A 20,637-nucleotide genomic window follows, 5' to 3' on the forward strand; every position below is an offset into this window, starting at 1 on the left:
ATCCGTAACTACCTCACGTAGTCACTAGCGTTATCAAATATATCATCAATATAAATTGTAAATAGTAATGGCCCTATAAAACTCCCTTGGAATACTCACGAAATTATTTTTGCAGTTGGTTTTGTTCCGTTAAGAACGACGTGTTGTGTTTTGTCTCCAAGGAAGTCCTGTACCCATCACAGATCTGTTCCGATACTGCGTACGCTAGTATTTTGTTCACTAAACGATCGTGTCAGACTGTATCGAAACCCTGCCGGGAGTCAAGGAACACGGCATCAACCTGAGTGGCTTTGTTTAATGCGCTCTGGATTTCATGGACGAACAGAGCGGCTGACTTTCACACAAATCCTATTTGCAGAGTGCATGCTATTAAAATAAAATAATACAAAATGAACTGCTTGCAGAAATAAATAGTATGAATTCATTTTATTTAAGAGAGAGCTGAAAAAGATGCTAATATCTAATAGTATATTTCAAATAGAATCCACGTGACACGTGGATAGTACACGGAGAAAGTGTCATGATGATCTCTCCACAGGCAAAAGATTCCTGATTAGTACCCCATTCGGATCTCCGGTAGGGGACTGACAAGCGAGGGGGGGGGGGGCGAGAGAAAAAGATAGAATAGCCAACGACGGGATAACATTCTAAAAAACGAAGAATGGAATGTCACAACTTTCAGAGTAACAGGAAAGCTAAAAAAAACTGAAAATTAAATGCTAAGGCTCGATCTAGATGCAGTGTGGTCAATGAAATGAAATAGAAAAAAGTCAGACGTGTATAGGGTAATATCAACAGCAGCAGAAAATAGTATATCGTAGTATACCGGGATTCGTTATGAACAGGAATGAAGAGCAGAGGCTGAGCTACTGTGAACAGCTCATTGACATGGTTGTTCTCATATGATTCGACAAGAAAGCAACACCGACAGTGGTATTTCAGATATACATGCCAACTTCGCAAGCAGAAGAAGAAGAAGAGACAAAGAAAATATATGAGGATATTGAACGGGTAATTCGGATGTAAAGGAAGACGAAAATCTAATAGTCGTGGGGTACCAGAACGCGGTTGTAGAAGAAAGAGTAGAAGAAATGTTTTAGGGGGGTATGGGCTTGGCGTTAGGAATAAGAGAGAAGAGACACTAACTGAGCTCTGAAATAAATTTCAGATGGTAATAGCAAATACTCTGTGCAAGAATCAGAAGTGGGGGAACTATAGTTGGAAAAGACCCAGATGCACAGGAAGATTCCAGCTGGATTACATGGTGTTCACGCTAAGATTCCGATTGGATTGTAAAGAATACCCAGGTGCAGATACAAACTCGTATCACAATTCTGTAACGATGAAAAATAAACTGAAGTTGGAAGAGATACTGAAGTAATGAGGAATGACGACACGCTTTCAAAGTTTGCTAAGAATGAGGATATTGCGATAAAGAACACTACAGTAGGTAGTTCAGTTGAAGAGGAGTGGAAGTCTCTAACAGAGGGCAGTCACAGAAGTTGGACAGACAAAAATACGTTGATCAGCCAGAACATTATGACCACCTATCTAAAAGGCAGAATGTCCACCTTTGGCACGGATAACATCGACGATGCGACTTGGATTTAATGAGGTTTTGCTAGGTTGCTGTAGGGAGTTGTCTCCACATCTGCACACACAAGTTACTAAATGATGAGCTATCATGCCACGTTCAATCGAATCCCAGATGATTTCAATTGCGTTCAGATCCGGCGAATTAGAGGGGGGTAGGGGGAGCAGTACATCAATTGGAACTCGCCACTGTGTTCCTCGAAACACTCCTGGCCTTGTGGCATGGCGCATTATCTTGTTGAGAAATGCTACTGCCGTCGGGAAACACGATCGTCATGAAGGGGTGTTTGTGGTCTGTAACTAGTGTACGATACGCCTTGGCCGCCATTGTGTCTTGCACGTGCTCCACTGGACCTATGGATGCCCATATGAATGTTCCCCAGAACGTAATGGAGCCCCTGCCAGCTCGTCTCTGTCCCGCTGTATAGCTGTCAAAGAGCTGTTCCCCTGGAAGGCGACGGATTCGCGTCCTCCCATCGGCATAATGAAAAAGGTATCGTGATTAATCAGACCATGCAACGCTCTGCCACTGCGCCATCATCCACTGCCGATGATCAAGTGCCCATTTCAAACGTAGTTGCCGATGTCTTAGTATTAATATTGGCACATTCATGGGTCATCGACTACGGAGGCCTATCGTTAGGGGCGTTCGGTGCACTGTGTATTCGCGAAATTTGTACCCCCGCTCAACCCCACGACGTCTGGACATGGTTTCACCTTCGTTCCGCAGCGCGTTGAAGATACTCACCACGGCACTCCTTGAACACCCGACAAGTCGTGCAGTTTCCGGAATGCTCATGCCAAGCCTCCTGACTATCACAATCTTCCCGCAATCAAATTCAGATCGTTGGCATACCTTTCCCACCCTACGCACGGACAGCACGCTCACTGATAGAAATGCACTGCGCGTGCGTCTGACTAGAAGTCAAGTGATGATGCTATTACCTGGACAGGCCTATACAGATAGTAAGGCGATGGTCATAATGTTCTGGTTTATTACTGTAGCTATAAGGAAAGTAATTACGTAGAAACCTTGGGTAACAGAAGAAATATTTCACTTTATTAACGACAGAAGCAAGTATAAACATATTCAGGGAAAGACAGGAACACAGCAATATAACAACCCTTAGGAATGAAATAAATGCGAAGGGGAAATGGCTGCAGGAAAGATGTGATGAAATCGGAAAAGAAATGATCCTCGGGAGAAGTGTCTCAGCACACAGGGAGGTCAAAAGAACCTTCGGTGAAATTAAATGAAAGGGTGCTACAATTAAGAGGGTAATTGGTATTTCACTGTTAGAGGCAGCGGTGGGAACGCATTGGTGGAAAGAGTACGCTGAAGGCTTCTACGTGGTGGGGGGGGGGACTTTTCTGATGACGTGATAGTTGAATAAATTGGAGTCGATATGGATGATATAGGGGATCCAGTATTCCAGTCGGAGTTCAGAGGGGTTCGGGACGAGTAGAGATCAATTAAGGCAGAAGGGAGGGATAACAGTCCATCGGAATTTCTTAAATAATTTGGGGAAGTGGAAACGAAACGACTATTCAGTTTTGAGTATAAAGTCTATGAGACTGCCGACTACCATCAGAGTTTCTGGAAAGTATCATCCACAAAACCCCGAAGATTTTAAATTGGTAGGCATTTCCAGGGGCAGATGTGGACCTTGACCACAATTTATTGGTTATGTACTGTAGATTAAAAATGAAGAAACTGCAAAAAGTTATCAATTTAAGAAGATGAGATCTGGATAAATTGAAAAGACCAGGGGTTGTCGAGAGTTTCAGAGGGAGCACAAGGGAACGATTGACAAGAACAGGGGAAAGGAATACAGTAGAAGGTGAATGGGTAGCTTTGAGAGATGAAATGGTGAAGTCAGCAGAGGATTAAGTAATTAAAAAGAACGAGGGTTGATAGAAATTCTTGGATAACACAAGAGATATTGAATTTCATTGATGAAAGGAGAACATATGAAAATGTAATAAAAGAAGTAGGCGAAAGGGAATACAAATGTCTAAAAAAGGGGATTGACAGGAAGTGCAAATGGATAGGCAAGAATGGCTACAGGATAAACCTCCGGATTTTGAAACGTATATCACTAGGAGAAAGATAGATGCCGTCTAAGCAAAGAACGAAAAGCAGAAAGGTGGGAGGACTATGTAAAGGGTTTATACGAGGGAGATGTACTTAAGGGCAGTACTAGGGAAATGGAAGAGGACGTAGACGAAGATATTGGATATATGATACTGCATGAAGAATTTGACAGGACACTGAAAGATCTAAGTCCAAACAAGGACATGGGAGTAGCCAACATTCCGTTAGAACAACTGGTACCCTTGGGAGAGCCAGGCACGACAAAATTCTTCTATTTGTTGAGCAAGATGTATGAGACAGTTGAAATACCCTCACAAGAAGAACATAGGAATTCCAATTCCAAAGAAAGCTGGCACTGACCAGTGTGAAAATTACCGAACTATCAGTTTAATAAGTAACGGTTGCAAAATACTAGCTCCAAGCCTTTACCGTAGAAGGCGACCTTGGGGAAGATCGGTTTGGATTCCAGAGGAACATAGGAACGAGAGAAGCAATACCGAAAATTTCTACAAAAACCAGATGGCAGTTACATGAGTAGAGGGGCATGAAAGGGAACAGTGGTTGAGAAGGGGGTGTAACAGGGTTCTAGCCTTCCCCCGTTGTTATTTAGTCTGTATATTGAGCAAGCAGTAAAGGAAACAAAAGAAAAATTTTCGGTAGGAGTTAAGTTAAAGTCCAGGTAAAGGGAAAAGAAAAAGCGTTGAGCTACGGCGATGATATTGTAATTCTGCCAGGGACAGCAAAGGACTTCGAAGAGCAGTTGAACGGAATTTACAGTGTCTTGAATGGAGGATATAAGATGAGCATCAACCAAAGCAAAAAGAGGATAATGGAATGTAGTTTAATTAAATCAGGTGAAGCTGAGGGAATTAGATTTGGAAATGCGTCACTTATAGCAGTAGATGAGTTTTGCTAATTGGGCACCGAAATAACTGATGATGGTCGAAACAGAGAGAACATAAAATGTAGACTGTCAATAGCAAGAAAGGCGTTTCTGAAGAAGAGAAACTAGTTAACATCGACTATAGATTTAAGTGTCAGATAGCCTTTTCTGGAAGTATTTGTATGAAGTGTAGCCACATACGGAAGTGAAATTTGGACAACAAACAGTTTAGACAAGAAGTGAATAAAACTTTTGAAATGTGGTGCTACAGGAGCATGCTGCTGATCGGATGGCTAGGTCACGTAACTAATGAGGGGGTACGGAATAGAATTGGGGAGAGAAGAAATTTGTGTCACAACCCGACTAGAAGAAGAGATTGGTTGGTAGGACATCTTCTGAGACATCAAGGTATCACAAATGTAGTACTGGAGGGAAGCGTGGAGGTAAAAATGGTAGACGGAGACCAAGAGATGAGTACAGTAAATAGATTCAGGAAGATGTAAGTTGCAGTAGTTACTCGGAGATGAAGTGGCCTGCACGGCAAAGAGTAGCATGGAGAGCTGTATCAAACCAGTCTTCGAACTGAAGACCACAATAACAATTCCGAAGATAGTAAGGCAGGTAAGTGCGAAATTATCGCACAATCAGCTTAACAGTTCATGCATCCAAGCTACTGACAAGAATAACATACAGTAGAAATGACGATCAGTTTGGATTTAGGAAAGGTAAAGGTACCAGTTACTGACAAGGACAACATACAGTAGGAATGAAAGAAGAGGTTCCGTTAGATGACGATCAGTTTGGATTTAGGAAAGAGGAAGGCACCAGGGAGGCAATTCTCATGTTGCGCTTGATAATGGAAGTAAGGCTGAAGAAAAATCGAGACACGCTCTGTTGGATGAAACGAACAGTCTAATGAGAACTGAATATGGATTGAGAGTAAACAGGAAAAACACGAAGGTAAAGGAGTGCATTAGGAATGAGAATAACGAGTAACTTACTTCAAAACTGGTGATCTGCTACCTTGTATGCAAAATTACCCATGACGGACGAAGTAAGTAGAACATATAAAGCAGACTAACACAAGCAAAGAAGGCATTTCTCGCCAAGAGAAGTCTACTGATAACAAACATAAACTTTAATTTGAGAAAGAAATTTCTGAGAATGTGCGTTTGGAACACAGAACTGTATGTCAGTGAATTATGGACAGGGGGAAAACAAGAACAAAAGGGAATCGAAGCGTCTGACATATTGTACTAAAGACAAATGATGAAAATTAGTTGGGCTCATAAGATAATGAATGAGGAGGTCCTCCGCACAATCGGTGAAAAGAAGAACTTATGGAAGACACTGACAAGGAGTTGGGATTGCACATGTGTTACGACATTAGCGCCGGAGAGGAATTCGCGGCAGGACGCATCAAACCAGTCAGAAGACTGATAACTAAAAAATTTCATTAAAAATATCATTATTGGATTAATTACCCACACTGAACAAGGCCTTATCATTTTTCAAAAATACGTCTGGTGCTTTTTTCTATGTCTCTCATATAAAGAATATTTTAATTGTTGTTTTCCTTTGTTTATTGTTTCAGTGCAACTGGTTTAATTAAATCTTTATATAGGTTAGTTATTAATTTTTCACGATGTTTGGATGTGAGACTGCATAATGGATTAAGAATTATTTATGCATAAAAGACTGTTGAATCGTGATTACGTCTATAATAAAAATAAATGATTACCCCACATAAAACTTCCGCAGTCTTCACTTTACTTTTAACTATGCCACAATGACATTTCGGACAGTATGGCATTATTTTCAAGTACTCTGCAATGTCTACATGAGTTAGTTCATACTGTTTATATGTCCATTATTATCATAGTTGTGTTATATAGAAGATGTACAGATATAATGTAGTGACAGACTCAATTTGATGCTAAGTTCCATAACTGTTAGAGCACAGTAAAAGCTGCTAAAAATCACAACACTTAACCTAAATATGCTACACGATGTAAACGTTGCTTGAAAAGTAATTAGAAGCCCAAGTGTAAATTTCATAAATTGGATAAGGTATATAACGTACTTTTAGCACGAAGAGTAAATTTTGAAATAACTGCTAAGAAACAAACATGCTCAGGAATATATCAGTACTAACCTTCTAAGTAATGCCCCTATAAGAGGCCTGCCGTGAATTAGGAGATTCACGAAAACTGTAGATAACCATGTTGTTCAGTTTGACAAATGATATTAATCCTAGTATTTTGCCTTACACAGACTATATGCAGAAATCTTCCACGTAAAGTAGCTCACAGGCGAGCTACTGCTGTTATTGAAGATTATCTTCTGAGAATGAGATTTTCACTCTGCAGCGGAGTGTGCGCTGACATGAAACTTCCTGGCAGATTAAAACTGTGTGCCCGACCGAGACTGGCAGAAGTAAAGCTGTGAGACCGGGCGTGAGTCGTGCTTCGGTAGCTCAGATGGTAGAGCACTTGCCCGCAAAAGGCAAAGGTCCCGATTTCGAGTCTCGGTCGGGCACACAGTTTTAATCTGCCAGGAAGTTTCATTATCTTCTGAGCTCAAAGTTGGGTAGAAACATTATTTAACAAAGTAGATCCCTTCAACTGACCAATAAAGACTCCCGTTGAATGAGACATAACACGAACGATGGAATGGAAGTGGACACATTTCGTAGCTGCTCGCCACATATTGCTATGTTAACCATATAAAATAATGGTATGATGACCATGGGTGAGGTACATGTATGTTTGGAACTATATCTGATAATTAATGGAAATCAGTATGATGATCTTCTTCAACATTTGATTAAACTCTACTAACAGGGACGTTCGTTTCCTGAAAAAAAGTATCAGTAAGTAATTTGTCTTCTTACTGTATGCGATTTTTACATAACCCGAAGAAACTTCACAAGATGAACTAAAAATAAAAATTTTATTTGTAATAACCATGTTTTTCATAGCTGTCAACGCTAACATAAGTCAAGTATCTACTCTTCAAACAAAGCGCATCCGAAACTGTTCGCTGGTCTCATTACCTTATGTCGAAATCCAAACCGCTTAATCTAAAATACCAGAGGAGGATAGCAAATTTATGAGCTGGTGGCCCATATTCCTGCAATGGATTTTTTTTTGTATTAAGAGTTTAATTCTGTTTCACTGTCGTTGCATCCAGAGCCATAAAACTTCCTGCAGCCACACCTGTGAGAGCCATAAAGCTATCTAAGCTGCCAGCTCACACTTTCCCGTAATTCGCTTACGCGAAGCGATTATTAGAGGGTAATTCGGATAAGGCTCTCGCACAACACGTCTCAAAACGATAGCACACAAACCCTCTGCAATATATAACGATACGCCCAAGTCGCTTCAACACAGTCGCTTCAGTGGTAGGGCACAGAAAGTAGTCGTGAAAGGAATATCAACAGGCGAGGCACGATGATGTTGCAGGGTAAGTGGTGACGTAATTTAATGGAGTAAGCTTGGAAAATAATAATCCTGTTCTTATGGCACTTCTTGAACCAAAAGTTCGTAATTTTTTTTTAAATTCCATTGTAATACTAACCGCATTATTCTCATACCTGTCAAAGTGTTCCGGAGTCACAATTGGTATGGTAAGAGGTTACATTATTTCATAATCCTGAAGCATACGAATCATTAAGTCTTTTACTGCGGTGTGTGAAACATCACGTCCGCTACAGTAACGAAGTTATTCTCTCTAAATTTAGGTATTTACTATTGTCTGGATGCAACGTTTCATGTTTCGAAGTAGCTCTGTTCGAAATAGTATCGCCATAGCTTCTTAAGTATTCGTCCTCTATAGTCAGCAGTACATCTTTTAAATACCTATCTAAGTACGTTGTATGCTTCAAATGTGTAATTATCTGCACGCCTAGTAGCACACTAAACCTAATCATGATGTCCCACATTATAATATAGTTACTGCTCTGGGAACATCAACATACTGTGTATTAGTCCCATCAAAATTCTCTTAGGTATATGGGTACTTACACCATTGTTCATAATTATTAATTGCAGTTCTCGATAATCCCATTAATGCAAGTTTTGGCTATATCAAGTTCTGAATCACTATTGTTATATCACACGAAAATATGTGGAAGATCATCATTCAAATTGAGTTCCTCTTTCTTACTACTATACTGTGTTCTGGCTAACGCCAAGGCCAAACCACCTGAAGGAATGTCCATAGCTTCTATTCTATTAATTGCCCTTACCACGATCAAGGACCATCTATCAACTGCCAGACTTTCGTTTCTGCTCTCAGTGCTTTGAAACCCTTATTTGGTACCATCACATCATTTGGTTTCAATTCCTCAACTTCCCTCAGTAATACAATGTCCCCAACTAATAAATTTGTTGTTGTAACATTATGGCTTAGGAAGAGCAAAGGACTGCTTCGTCCTACTCTGACCAATAAAACATTTAAAATCGAGTTCCCGTGGGAAACCTTTCGAAATTTAGCGCTGAGACACGCTCTATCCCCTTACGCTTATCTTAGTTACATTTTTGTCACATAAGAAAGTGAGAAATGGGAAAGACTGAGCTTTATTCAGTAAGGATTAGAAAACTACTACCAAATTATGTTAAGCTGCATGGCAAATCCTAATTTAAGCCAAATCATCGCCGAAAAAATGGGATCACTCATTATGGCACTGGAATGGAAGATGGCAAAATGAAGGTTTGAACTCTAAATTATTTCTTCTGTTGTGGTTTCAGCACAGGGAAATTACGACTCTCAACAGAGAAAGGACAATGGACATTCGACACTGCTCCTTAGATTCTGCACTGGAAAAACTCTGGAAATATCATACAGCGTTCAGTGTGATAGGAAGAAGAAAGGGTCGTTGTTACGTTCCAATAATTTAAATTAACTTGTACAACTCGGTAGCTGTCTCTACAACTAGTTTTGCAGCTGTTAGTATTTTTTTAAATTATTATTTCTATTTCCTTGGTGCTCGGATCTGTAACGCAAAACGAACCGTGGAACAGCATCTTACTTTGACAATGTTTCCTGCAGTAAATATTTCGGGATTGCTAATGCTGTTCTTGACAAGATTCAAAGTAATAGGCATATGCAAGTTGTTCCAGAAAATGTAGTAAATATTTACAGACATAACAGGAATGCACATTTGAAGAAAGAAAGGTTCACATTCTAAATGGTTTCTGAGATAACTCATATATAATGTACATTGTTATTTATGGAATTGATGCATTTAAACACTGAATCATACCTAATAATCAGAATGCAAAAAAGGAGACAAATTTTGTGATGGAGGAGAAATCACAAAGGGAATCCCACAGATATGAATTCTGCATTTACTTCTAATGCCTTGGCAGAACGACATCTCTAGCAAAGAGTCTGAACGCAAGGAGATAGACTGGGCTAGAATAAAATGTCAATGAGTTTAGGTGGGTAAGACACACAGCGTGCGTGCCACTAGCCAAAAATCAAATATACGTTAAGACTTATATCTCGGAAGGAAGGAAGGAAGGAAGTTTAACGTCCCGTCGACATCGATGTCATTAGAGGCTGAGAACAAGCTTGGATTTACGGAAATCACGGAAAACCTGAATCAGGATGGCCGGGTACAGGTTTCAACCGTCGTCCTCCTGAATGAGTGTCCAGTTTTTTAACCACTGCGCCACCTTTCTATCTCGGTAAATATTCGGAATAGTGCTTACGTCGCTACGAGGTTTTTTTTACTCCAGATCAGCGTTCCTGTCACACGCCTGAATGTAGACTATTTTTTTTGGGACACCCACCGTGTATATATAGTTGATTAAAGGCTCATAAGTGTCTGACATTGTATTACATAGTCGCCTATTTCACGATTTCTTAAGAAATTCCTGCAACGGATCACAATCCCCATCTTTTTTCCTGCGGGTTGCGGAAAAGAGAAAAGGAAAGTGTTTAAAATATGAGAATAAGTAATTTACTTTTCTTATTAACACAGCTACACAGTGATAGAAATTGAACCAGCCACACTTATGTCTCGTTCTATTAGGCTCATATATTGTATTATTAACTCGAGCAGCCTCTATTCCTTGTAGTTACAAAACTTAGTTAATACATACGTTTACATTAGAATCTAATAATAAATTCTATTTCTGTTCCAGTACTGTTTTCCAAACGGCCGGCCGCGGTGGTCTCGCGGTTCTAGGCGCGCAGTCAGGAACAGTGCGACTGCTACGGTCGCAGGTTCGAATCCTGCCTCAGGCATGGATGTATGTGATGTTAGTTAGGTTTAAGAGTTCGAAGTTCTAGGGGACTGATGACCACAGCAGTTGCGTCCCATAGTGCTCAGAGCCATTTGAACCATTTTATTTCCAAACGCTAGCTGACAATAACTTTGCCTATGAGAACCAAATTTATATTACACCAAAATAAGGGACTGTACATACTCCAGGACGCACAATAATGAACATAACAACAATACCAGAAGGAAAAATGACATTCATTACTCCACGTTAAGGTTGTCTTTAGCACAAAAAGAGGTGCACAATCCTGCAACAAAAATTTTAGATGACTTACCCAGTCATGTAAAATGTCTGACACACAGCAAAGTAACATTTGATAGCAAACTGAAAAAGTTCCTCATTGCCAACTCCTTCCATTCAGTAGAAGAATTTCTGTTATTTTAATGTGTGAGAAGTGGTGGGTGCAAATTATTTTGCGATGTGAATGTCAAATGACTCGTTGCACATCAGTGCGATTTATCGTGAAAATTGACCAATGCAATATGAAAATAAGTGCCTAACCAACTATGTAACAGTACAAACTAAATAACCAACCATGTAACAGTACAAAAGAAACTTCTCGTATTCCACTTTCTCCGATCCTGCCAGTCTCCTAGTAGGCCTCCGGCATCCATCGGGTCACTGACCTCTTGCCTTCAGCTCCTCCTAGGTCGTCCACGCTTTCTTTTATGTCCATACTACTTTAGCCGTTTCCTCTTTAATAACCTGGTCATCATTGAAGAGAAATGTGTACACCATTTCTTGCCCCACAGGGACGGCTTCATATTTGCTCCTCTAGGCCTTAAGTGCCTCTTCCACGTAGATTTTGAAAAGTGCCGGCCCTAAATCACATCTTTGGCGTAGCCCTTTTCTAACAAGAGACTCCGGAGGCACTGAATTTCGTACTTTGACAGCACTCACAAAGTCCGTAAAACACTGTTTAACTGCTTTGCTGTAACTAATGGACAAGCCACCATTCTTCATACTTCTCGACAGACTGTTTTGTGGTAACATGGGGTCTTCTACAAATCCATCAAAATTAAATACGTCTCCATTCCTCTAGAAATTATCTCCTGTTTTAGATTTCTTAATGTGAATATTCGATCAAAACATGAGGGCCCTGATCTAAAACCATTCTGTGCTTCAGATATTGTTTCTTCTCCGGTGTAATCGTGCTAATGATTGCATCAGACTTATGCCCTGGTAACTGCCACAGTCCTGCCTATTCCCTTTCTTGTAGACTGAGGTAAAATGGACTTTTTGCAACTGAATGATAATAACAATAATGATTAGGTGTGGTTCAACAGCCGGATACTTGTCCTTAAATTCGACGCCACTTCGGCGACTGGCATGTCCCTAATCCACACCAGTTATCCAAACGGGGCGTGGGAACCACACGTTAACGTGGTAATCCAAGCCATGTGTCGTTCCTGGTTACTCCCCACATCGATGAGAGGTGAAGGCTGTATTACAGGTCGATTGCAAATTTCCGTGTTTCAGCCGGCATTCGCTACCGCGACCTCTGTGTTCCCAGCACACACAAACCCACTGGACAAGCAGTCCCGACACGTAGTTGATGAAAATGTTAATTAAATTTCAAATAATTTCAGATTTCAGTGCCAATTAATCTGAAGCTTTGGTTTCAGGGATCACAATAATCGTTTGTGGACTTCTCACTGCATCAGTCGTCCATGGAACACCTCTGGGAGACTGTCGACGGAGGCACATTCTGAGCCGAGCATACCATCTCGCAGATGATAAGAACTGTACCATATTCTACAAGTGTGCCCACGCCTCGCTAGTTAAACTCGTGTGTCCTGAGGGCCTTCACTTCAACAGAAGGCTGGAGGTGTGCGACTGGCCAGCGAGCGCCGGTTTCTCCGACTCCAAACACAATGCGCCGACAACTTCTACAGCAGCAGATGGCACGCGTAGCCCGATGAAACAGCCTCCTGAGCGTTGTCCAGCCCCTGTAGCTTGTCCAGCAAACGAAGATGAAAAATCGAATACTAAACACTTTCCTCACGCTTACAACTGTAGCCAGTTCTGCAAATGTGATCATGGAGTACCCATCAAATTTGATTGTCCAGTAGGACTTCATTTCAACCCTGTTCTAGAAGTCTGTGACTGGCCACATAGTTCAAATTGCTCCAGTATGATATCAAATATTCCGAGCACCACTTCTGAACCTTCTCCAACGTTTACCGAACTCACTACCACGACCGTAGAGCCACTGACTGATGTTCCAAGTACCACATCTGAACTGTCAGCTGAGAATGTGTACGAATCCACTACTAAATCAACTGAAGAAACTAGTCCTGATCCTGCTACTCTAACTATAGAATATACGACTGGCGCACCAACTAATTTACCAACTGACACGACTGAATCATTTACTATGGAAACTACCATAGTATTTAACGTTACTGACGATACCACTGTTGCCCCAGAGAGTACCACATGGCAAGAAACATCCACTTCTAGTTCCGCAACGTCACCTCCACCCGAGACAACTACGGTAATAACGACTGCCTTCACTGAAAATACAACCGTGTTATATGGAGATAAAGATTCTTGTGACATCATTCAGTCGTGTCCAAAATACCATCGGCACTCCGTTGTTAAACATTTTCCTCATCCTAAAAACTGCAGTCTGTACTGTAGATGCAACCATGGAGTAGCTATCACTGAGAAATGTCCTGTTGGATTGCATTTCAATTCAAAGCTTGAAGTATGTGATTGGCCTTCAAATGTAAATTGCAAATAGGAAATCGTTGATCATATTATTTAAATTTTAGATCTGGATGTTAATTCAATAAATTGCCTGTCTTATTTGTAAGATCTTTTATCTGCTGGAATTATGCATTATAAATAAATTGTGGAACCCCAAATCTATAATGATTGTCTGTAAATCATTTACTCCCCTCAGTTGCTTTCGAATATATATATATATATATATATATATATATATATATATATATATATATATATATATATATATCGAATTTTTTCTGAAAAGTTTTAAAGCTGTTTAAATGAAACAAACATCATTAATTTTCTCAATCTTTATTCTTTATGTCTACATACTGGCGACACGTAAATTACAGCTTTCTGGAAAGCTAACGAAATAATCGCGTCCTTAGCGTGTCGTAAAGTAGGAAAGGACTTACAGGTAAAACGCTCAAAGAAGGAAACGCTATCCAATAGTAGTTACTGTGAAACCTAAATGAAGACTGTCTGACAAAAGAAGTGGAGCAACCAGATGACACTGTTAGACGTCAATGTAACTTTGTACATGCACACAACACAACAGAGGGAATGCAAATGATTAGACTTGCTACTGTCTATGACAAGTATAACGGCCACTAGAGTGTATTAGTGTCGGTTGTTCTTAGTGTTGTTACCAGCCTTGGTAGGGGATACAAGGAGCGTGGACAGCGTCCGATGAGCTATGGCTGTGGGAGACAAGGAGATGATGCACACTCGTGTGAGACAGCTTTGTCGGCACCTGACAGAGTTCGAAACGAGCGGCATTGTGAGTCTCCATCTGGCCGACTTCGAATAGTGAAATATCTAGATTTGTGGGGCATTCAGATGTGAGAATGTCCATGATGTTGGACCACAAAGCAGGCATAAATCGTCAGTGTTTCCTTGGGCTGTGTCTAACCACCAAAAGGAGGATTGGAACTCATCGTAACCCTGCACATCTGCACCTGTCGCCCAGAGCAAGTAACGGTCTCCCTGCTACATTCTGTGCCGTCCTGCACCACTGGTCTAAGACTAGGAGCAGGAGGACTAGGGAATTAAAGTCACATATATAGGATGCTGTTAACACCACGCGTTGGCCTGACCTGCTGAAGGATTAAGTTTTACTAATCCCCCAACAGAGTGTGTTTAGTTCGCCCACAGGTTTCCACCAGCAAGGGCGAATCAGGAAGACAGGTTGTATTTATTCTCTCCCCCTTAGGAACTGCAGGAATGACAATTCTGTCTAAACTGCACCATCTCGAGCCAATGACCGGCCCGTCATATAGTGTCAGCGTCAGCAACCACAAGGCAAACAGTTGCTTTTGGGATGATCCCTTTACCGAGAAGCACAGACTGCTGATGAAAGTCATCAGATTGTGTTCAGTAACGGATCTCGTTTCTGCACTATCCCGGGTGACCATCGTCGGTGAGTATGGCGGCGACCTAGAAAGAGGTCCCATTCTTCCTATGTTTTGGAGATGCACAGCAGTGCATTCCTGGCATCATGGTTTTGGGGGTTCCGATCACTACTGGTAGTGACTGAGGAAATAAGGACAATACAACTGTATGTCACGAACAAATTGAGTCCTCATGCGTTACCTATCATGCGAGAGTATCGTAGTACCATTTTTCAACAGGACAATACTCGCCCACACATGGTGAGTTTCTCTATGAACTGTCTGTATGATGACGCAATATCCCCAGATCTGTCTGTGATATAACATATGTGGGACCAGCTCGGAAGTCAACTGTCCTACTGCAGTTAAAAAGGATATAAATGATCAGGTACAACAGTCGTGGGCCAGCTTGCCTCAGGTTAGGACACGAAGTCGTTTTGACACCCTTACCAACCGATTAAGCTCATACTTCCTGGTCAGAGGGACTTGGGGGTGGGGCGGCGTTTTAATTATAAGTTGGTTTATACTGGCAAGTTATCTGTAAATTAGGTTTGATATTGTAATTACTGAAGTAATATCAGATACATTCGCAGACCGTGAAGTTTCAATTAGTTTAGTCTTCCTCTTACGGGTGCTCCACATTTTTGTCTTGCAATGTATTTCCGAGAATACGACAAGTACCTATTACCAAATGTCCCAAACATGGATGAATGCAGGTTTTGAATGAATGCAGATGGAACGACAGAACCTTGCAGTTAGGTAAATTGTGTGTCACACACAAGTATATTCCGCATGTCGTGTCACTGCCAAGTAATACAGCTCAATGAAAACTGGACTGTATATAGAAAAAAATCTGCAGCATTATAGTACAGAAGATAACTAAAAGAAATATGCAGTGACAAACGGGAACAACCCTTTCACTCAAAGATAGTAATTACACTGATGTGAGCGCGATTTATGATGGTCCTCTGGACGTTACAGAAGGCGGTAAAAGTGGCCGCTTGTGTCATATCAAAGCTCACTTAATCTGATAACAAGGATTGTAGCTGAGTGCTAACTGTGCACAAATACCGTTGTTAATATTATTTATTCGGTCCTGAGTGCCAAATCATCTTAAGTTACATAAGTTTTAATTGACCATTAGCTCTGGTCTCTCTCCCAAATAAAAAAAAGCAACTTTTTGGGTTTGGATTTTGTATACTGTTTATAATTAGTGAATTCCAGAAGGGTCGATCAGGGTCGCATTTTGTTAAACATAGTAAGTAATTTTCTCTCACACGGTACAGGAATAAAGGGCACAGGGCGGGGGAAATGAGCTGATATGCACTTTGGGGCAACGTTCCATGACTTAAATAGCTGTGTTATTAACATTTATTTCACAGACAGCGTGTACTCCTGAAATCGCATTTACGTGGAATAGACAAACAACTCTAATCGTGTGGTTCCACACAATACCAACTTAACGACTATTTGTCAGCAAAGGGTTGGACGGAACAAGGAATCACAACATGGACAATTACTCACACACAAATATTCGGAGGGAAAGATCAGCACTTTCCACTACTAAATGAATCATCAATCGCAGCGAAAACAATCGTGACAATCAACTGGGCACATATTGCGTGAAGCGCTTCGTTGAACTCTGTTCCATATGAGTTTAGATCATACGATAATGATATCATTTATCACGAGAATTCTGACACGTTCCACATCATTACGAAGTGTCGTATTCAGGATCCATGGAACAAGTACTAATCTAATCTAATCTAAGCTCTAATCTACACTATTCCTGAAGATGAACTTGCATCATAACGGGGAAACCCAACTTGAAGTTGATCTAATTCTCATTCATAAATCACTGATTACATGATCACGGAGGAGCGACTGTTTGCTGTGACTGAGCTCTTCTACATCCCGGCAAATCATCCCCAATCAGAAGACGGGAGAGGAAACGCCCGCTTCTCTCGACATACAATTTTCTATTCCGCTCTAATGCTAAACTTTTGATGAACGCTTCGGTTTGAAAACAGCCAACCGCAAAGGTCCATCCCTGGAGACACGCTGACGCATATGGCGACAGTGCGTCGCACCAGAATATCACCACCAGTTCTGGCTTCAAACATAATGTTCAGCTGGCTTCCCAGGCAACTTCTGCAAAGCTAAATCAAGACCTTGCACCTGCAAGGCTCTGTCGTTACATCTACATTTGTTCAAAACGAGCGGTCATCCATGTTTGGAACATTTGGTAGTAGATACTTGTTGCACTGACAGTTACAATTAAGGTGAGAATAAAAACACACAAATTCAGGTTCCCAGCGTGACCTTCCTCCCTATCATGGAAAATAAGAATATGGAAAATATGTGCAAATGCTGACAGAGGAAAGATACTCTGCCGCACTTGATAAGGTAAGATCCTAAAAATGATATGTCAGGCTGACTGATTGATGCTTTTCGGCGAGATATGGTCGTTAACAGAGTGTGTGATCACTACGGACGCAAGGCCACAGAGCTAATAAGGAGTTCCTGTTTCGCCGGCCGAAGTGGCCGTGCGGTTAAAGGCGCTGCAGTCTGGAACCGCAAGACCGCTACGGTCGCAGGTTCGAATCCTGCCTCGGGCATGGATGTTTGTGATGTCCTTAGGTTAGTTAGGTTTAACTAGTTCTAAGTTCTAGGGGACTAATGACCTCAGCAGTTGAGTCCCATAGTGCTCAGAGCCATTTGAGTTCCTGTTGTAGGACGTTCCTCTGTTTCACCAGTACTATTAACGACTTGTGGATGGCCGTTGATGCATATGGACATGTTGAAATACATCTCCCCGACGCATCCCACACGTGCTCGATTGGATTTAGGTCGGTTGACCGGGCTGGCTAGTTCATCTTCTCGTTCCAAGAGATCCTCCACCTAAGGTGTTCGTTCGCTCAACCACTGTCGTCCTAAAAATGAAGTCTGGGCCGAATGCACCTTTGAAAATACACACATGGGGAAGGAGTGCAGTGTCGCAATGATGCTTACAGTTGAGTGTACCGTTGTCAAATATTTGGAGGCCTGTACGCCCAAGCAACATTATGCCTCGCCACACCATAACATGTGGACCACCAAAACGATCATGTTCCACAGTGTGCACCCACGGCATATGAGTGTACGTACAGCATCACTACTAAGACTGAACCTACTCTCATCTGAGAAGAGCACGTGACGCCTTTCCTCGTTGGTCCTGTTTGTATTCCCTTGACACCATCGCAAACGGAGCCACCGATGCGCGGCTGTCAACGAAACACAACGTACTGGTCGTCAGGCAAAGACACCATCGCAATGCAGTCGCCGTGCCACTGGGAAATGCCTTGCAGTCCTATTACACACTATAGCGGTCGTCTGCTGCTGTAGATGACCGTAGTCAACGAACTCCTCAACTTCCGGTAGAAGTGTTCATGGTCCGGAACGGTCCCCAGGCCTATGAAACAATGCAGTCAGGAATACCAAACTCCTGAGCTACACTCGTTACATGTCGCCTTTCTTCAACTTTCCCAACGATTCTTCCCCTCGTGAGATCCAAATGAGTGCGGATCATGTTTTGATGAAGACCATCTTCACAGTTCACAGTAACTACACGCTGATTCACATACACTCACACACACACACACACACACACACACACACACACACACACACACACACACACACACACAAACGTGCACTCGCGCGCGCGGGCTGCTACACGTTACTTTAAGTGCCTAGTGCTGAAGGCCTCATTTGTTGCTACAGACACGCTGATCCCATGCCATGTGACGTCCAGCTTTCTGTGTGCAACTGGGAAACCTCTGGTAACATACTCCCACATTTTCATTCGTTTCCATCGATTTGTTATATCTCGTCCTTATGTTTTGGAGAGCAGTGTAGTTAAGTTGGTCGCTGGCAGTGGCTTTGATACAAAATTAATTAGAATTTACTGCATATGACGGCCGCAATACCAATTGATGTGGTGTGCCACCACTGATGACACCTCCGACTGTGGCATTCGCTCTTGTTTTTAGTTGTGTACAGACTATGGACTTAATGACGACCCCTGTGGCGAACACATAAACTTGAGGAGACTTATGCCACTGCTGTAAAGGTCGCAGGACAACTTGTCATCGCTGCTCAAACATTCTTATTTATTGACATGTTTCGGGTGCAGCCCATCATTAGAACATCAGAAAATGAAGTCTTCACACAACGTATGCAGCCACATTCGTCAGCCTTCAGCATCAATTTTCATTTAAGTAATGATGATGACGGTTGACACGCATGACTCCATACTTTGTATGAAGACTACTTTTTCATGTTTTGAGGATGTGTTGTGCCCAAAATGCGTCAACAAATAAGAATTTTTTAACAGTAGCGTGCAGTAGTTCTAGCGAGTGTTCAGCAGTGGCATAAGTCTCCTCATGTCAGTTTGGATTAGGTAGTCAGTCATAACCAGACCTCACAGTATAGGGAATCTGTTCGCCAGATTCATAATACGAGGGTTACTCGGAAAGTAAGTAACGATTAGTCGCGATGGAAACCACAGTGAAAATCCGATGACATTTTGCACAGGTGTATTGGGCAGTGTCTCTGGTATGCCCGAGGATCGAGTTACGTCGTTCGTTTTAGTTCTGAGCACGCAGGGAGCACACAAAGATACCAAGAACAGTAGTGTCTCCCGCCAGGTACAGGGGCCTGAAGCTGTGCAGCCAATATTATATAACTGCCGTGTGTTTTCTTCTTCAAGACAATTCTCAGCCGCATTCTGCAGGGGCATTGAAGATGCTCCTGCATCGTTTTCAATTGGAAATGTTCGATTACCCATAATACAGCCCGTTATTGTCTCCTCTCAGTTTCATCCCTGCTCACATGAACCGCTGGCTATGAAGACAACATTTTGGCACAGACAACAAGCTATAAGCCAGTGTAGAGAACTGGTCGAAAGCACTGACGGCTGCCTTCTAAAACGAGGGTATTGGGTAGTTGGTACAACGCTACGACAAACGTCTACGTCGGATCGGCGAATATGGAAATAAGTAGCTGGAAGTTGTAGCTAACTTGCAAATATAACAGCTTAGTTTTCACTGTGGTTTCCATTTCGCGACTTATCGTTCCTTACTTTCCGAATAGCTCTCGTAGCAAGGATAAAGTCGCTACGGTAGTTAATGTCAAAGAGTTCGCTGGTGAAGTTTCTTGATTTCAGTATCCTAAATGTGATGGCGAGAACTGTTGCCGTGAAAGAATAAAACGCTGGCTCAGTTTACAGAAGAACGTAAACGTTTTTGAAGCGAATAATGCGTTCCAGGCAAGATATCAGGTATTCTTTAAGAGTGGAGAAACTGTATCTACATACACACTCCGTCACTGTGAAGTTGGTCGCGGAGAGTAATTCCTAAAAATAATACACTCTTTCTTACTCCAGTCACGTATGGAGCGAGGTAAAGAATACTGTGGTATGCTTTCGAATGCGCCGTAATCTCTCTTATCTTATTCCGCTAGATCCTACCCGAGGTATATGACCGAGGAGCAGAATTAATGCACAATGTCCCTCGAAGAATGATTTATTACGCGACAATTCCAAGCGATTAAAGTGACTGCCGCGACATCATACGTGTAAGAAAAGAGATTAACAGAGGAGTCCTTGAA

At 41.8% G+C, this 20,637-nt stretch overlaps 1 protein-coding gene across 2 annotated transcripts in view; it reads left to right on the top strand.

Moving 5' to 3' along the window:
• The window catches only part of LOC126251401 (probable chitinase 10), a 406,321-nt gene extending 392,657 nt beyond the window's left edge, over positions 1 to 13,664 (top strand). Inside the window, exons 1-2 of one of the 2 annotated variants that reach the window (XM_049951804.1) lie at positions 7,970 to 8,036; positions 12,490 to 13,664. In XM_049951804.1, the coding sequence (XP_049807761.1) occupies positions 8,024 to 8,036; positions 12,490 to 13,610 (1,134 nt within the window). In that variant the 5' untranslated portion in view covers positions 7,970 to 8,023 and the 3' untranslated portion in view covers positions 13,611 to 13,664. Of the gene's footprint in view, positions 1 to 7,969; positions 8,037 to 12,489 lie in introns of those variants that run through there. The other variant, XM_049951803.1, reaches the window with a different exon arrangement.
• The last annotated feature ends 6,973 nt before the right edge of the window (positions 13,665 to 20,637 follow it).

This window comes from Schistocerca nitens, chromosome 4, assembly GCF_023898315.1.
Source record: "Schistocerca nitens isolate TAMUIC-IGC-003100 chromosome 4, iqSchNite1.1, whole genome shotgun sequence".
Taxonomy (NCBI): domain Eukaryota; kingdom Metazoa; phylum Arthropoda; class Insecta; order Orthoptera; family Acrididae; genus Schistocerca; species Schistocerca nitens.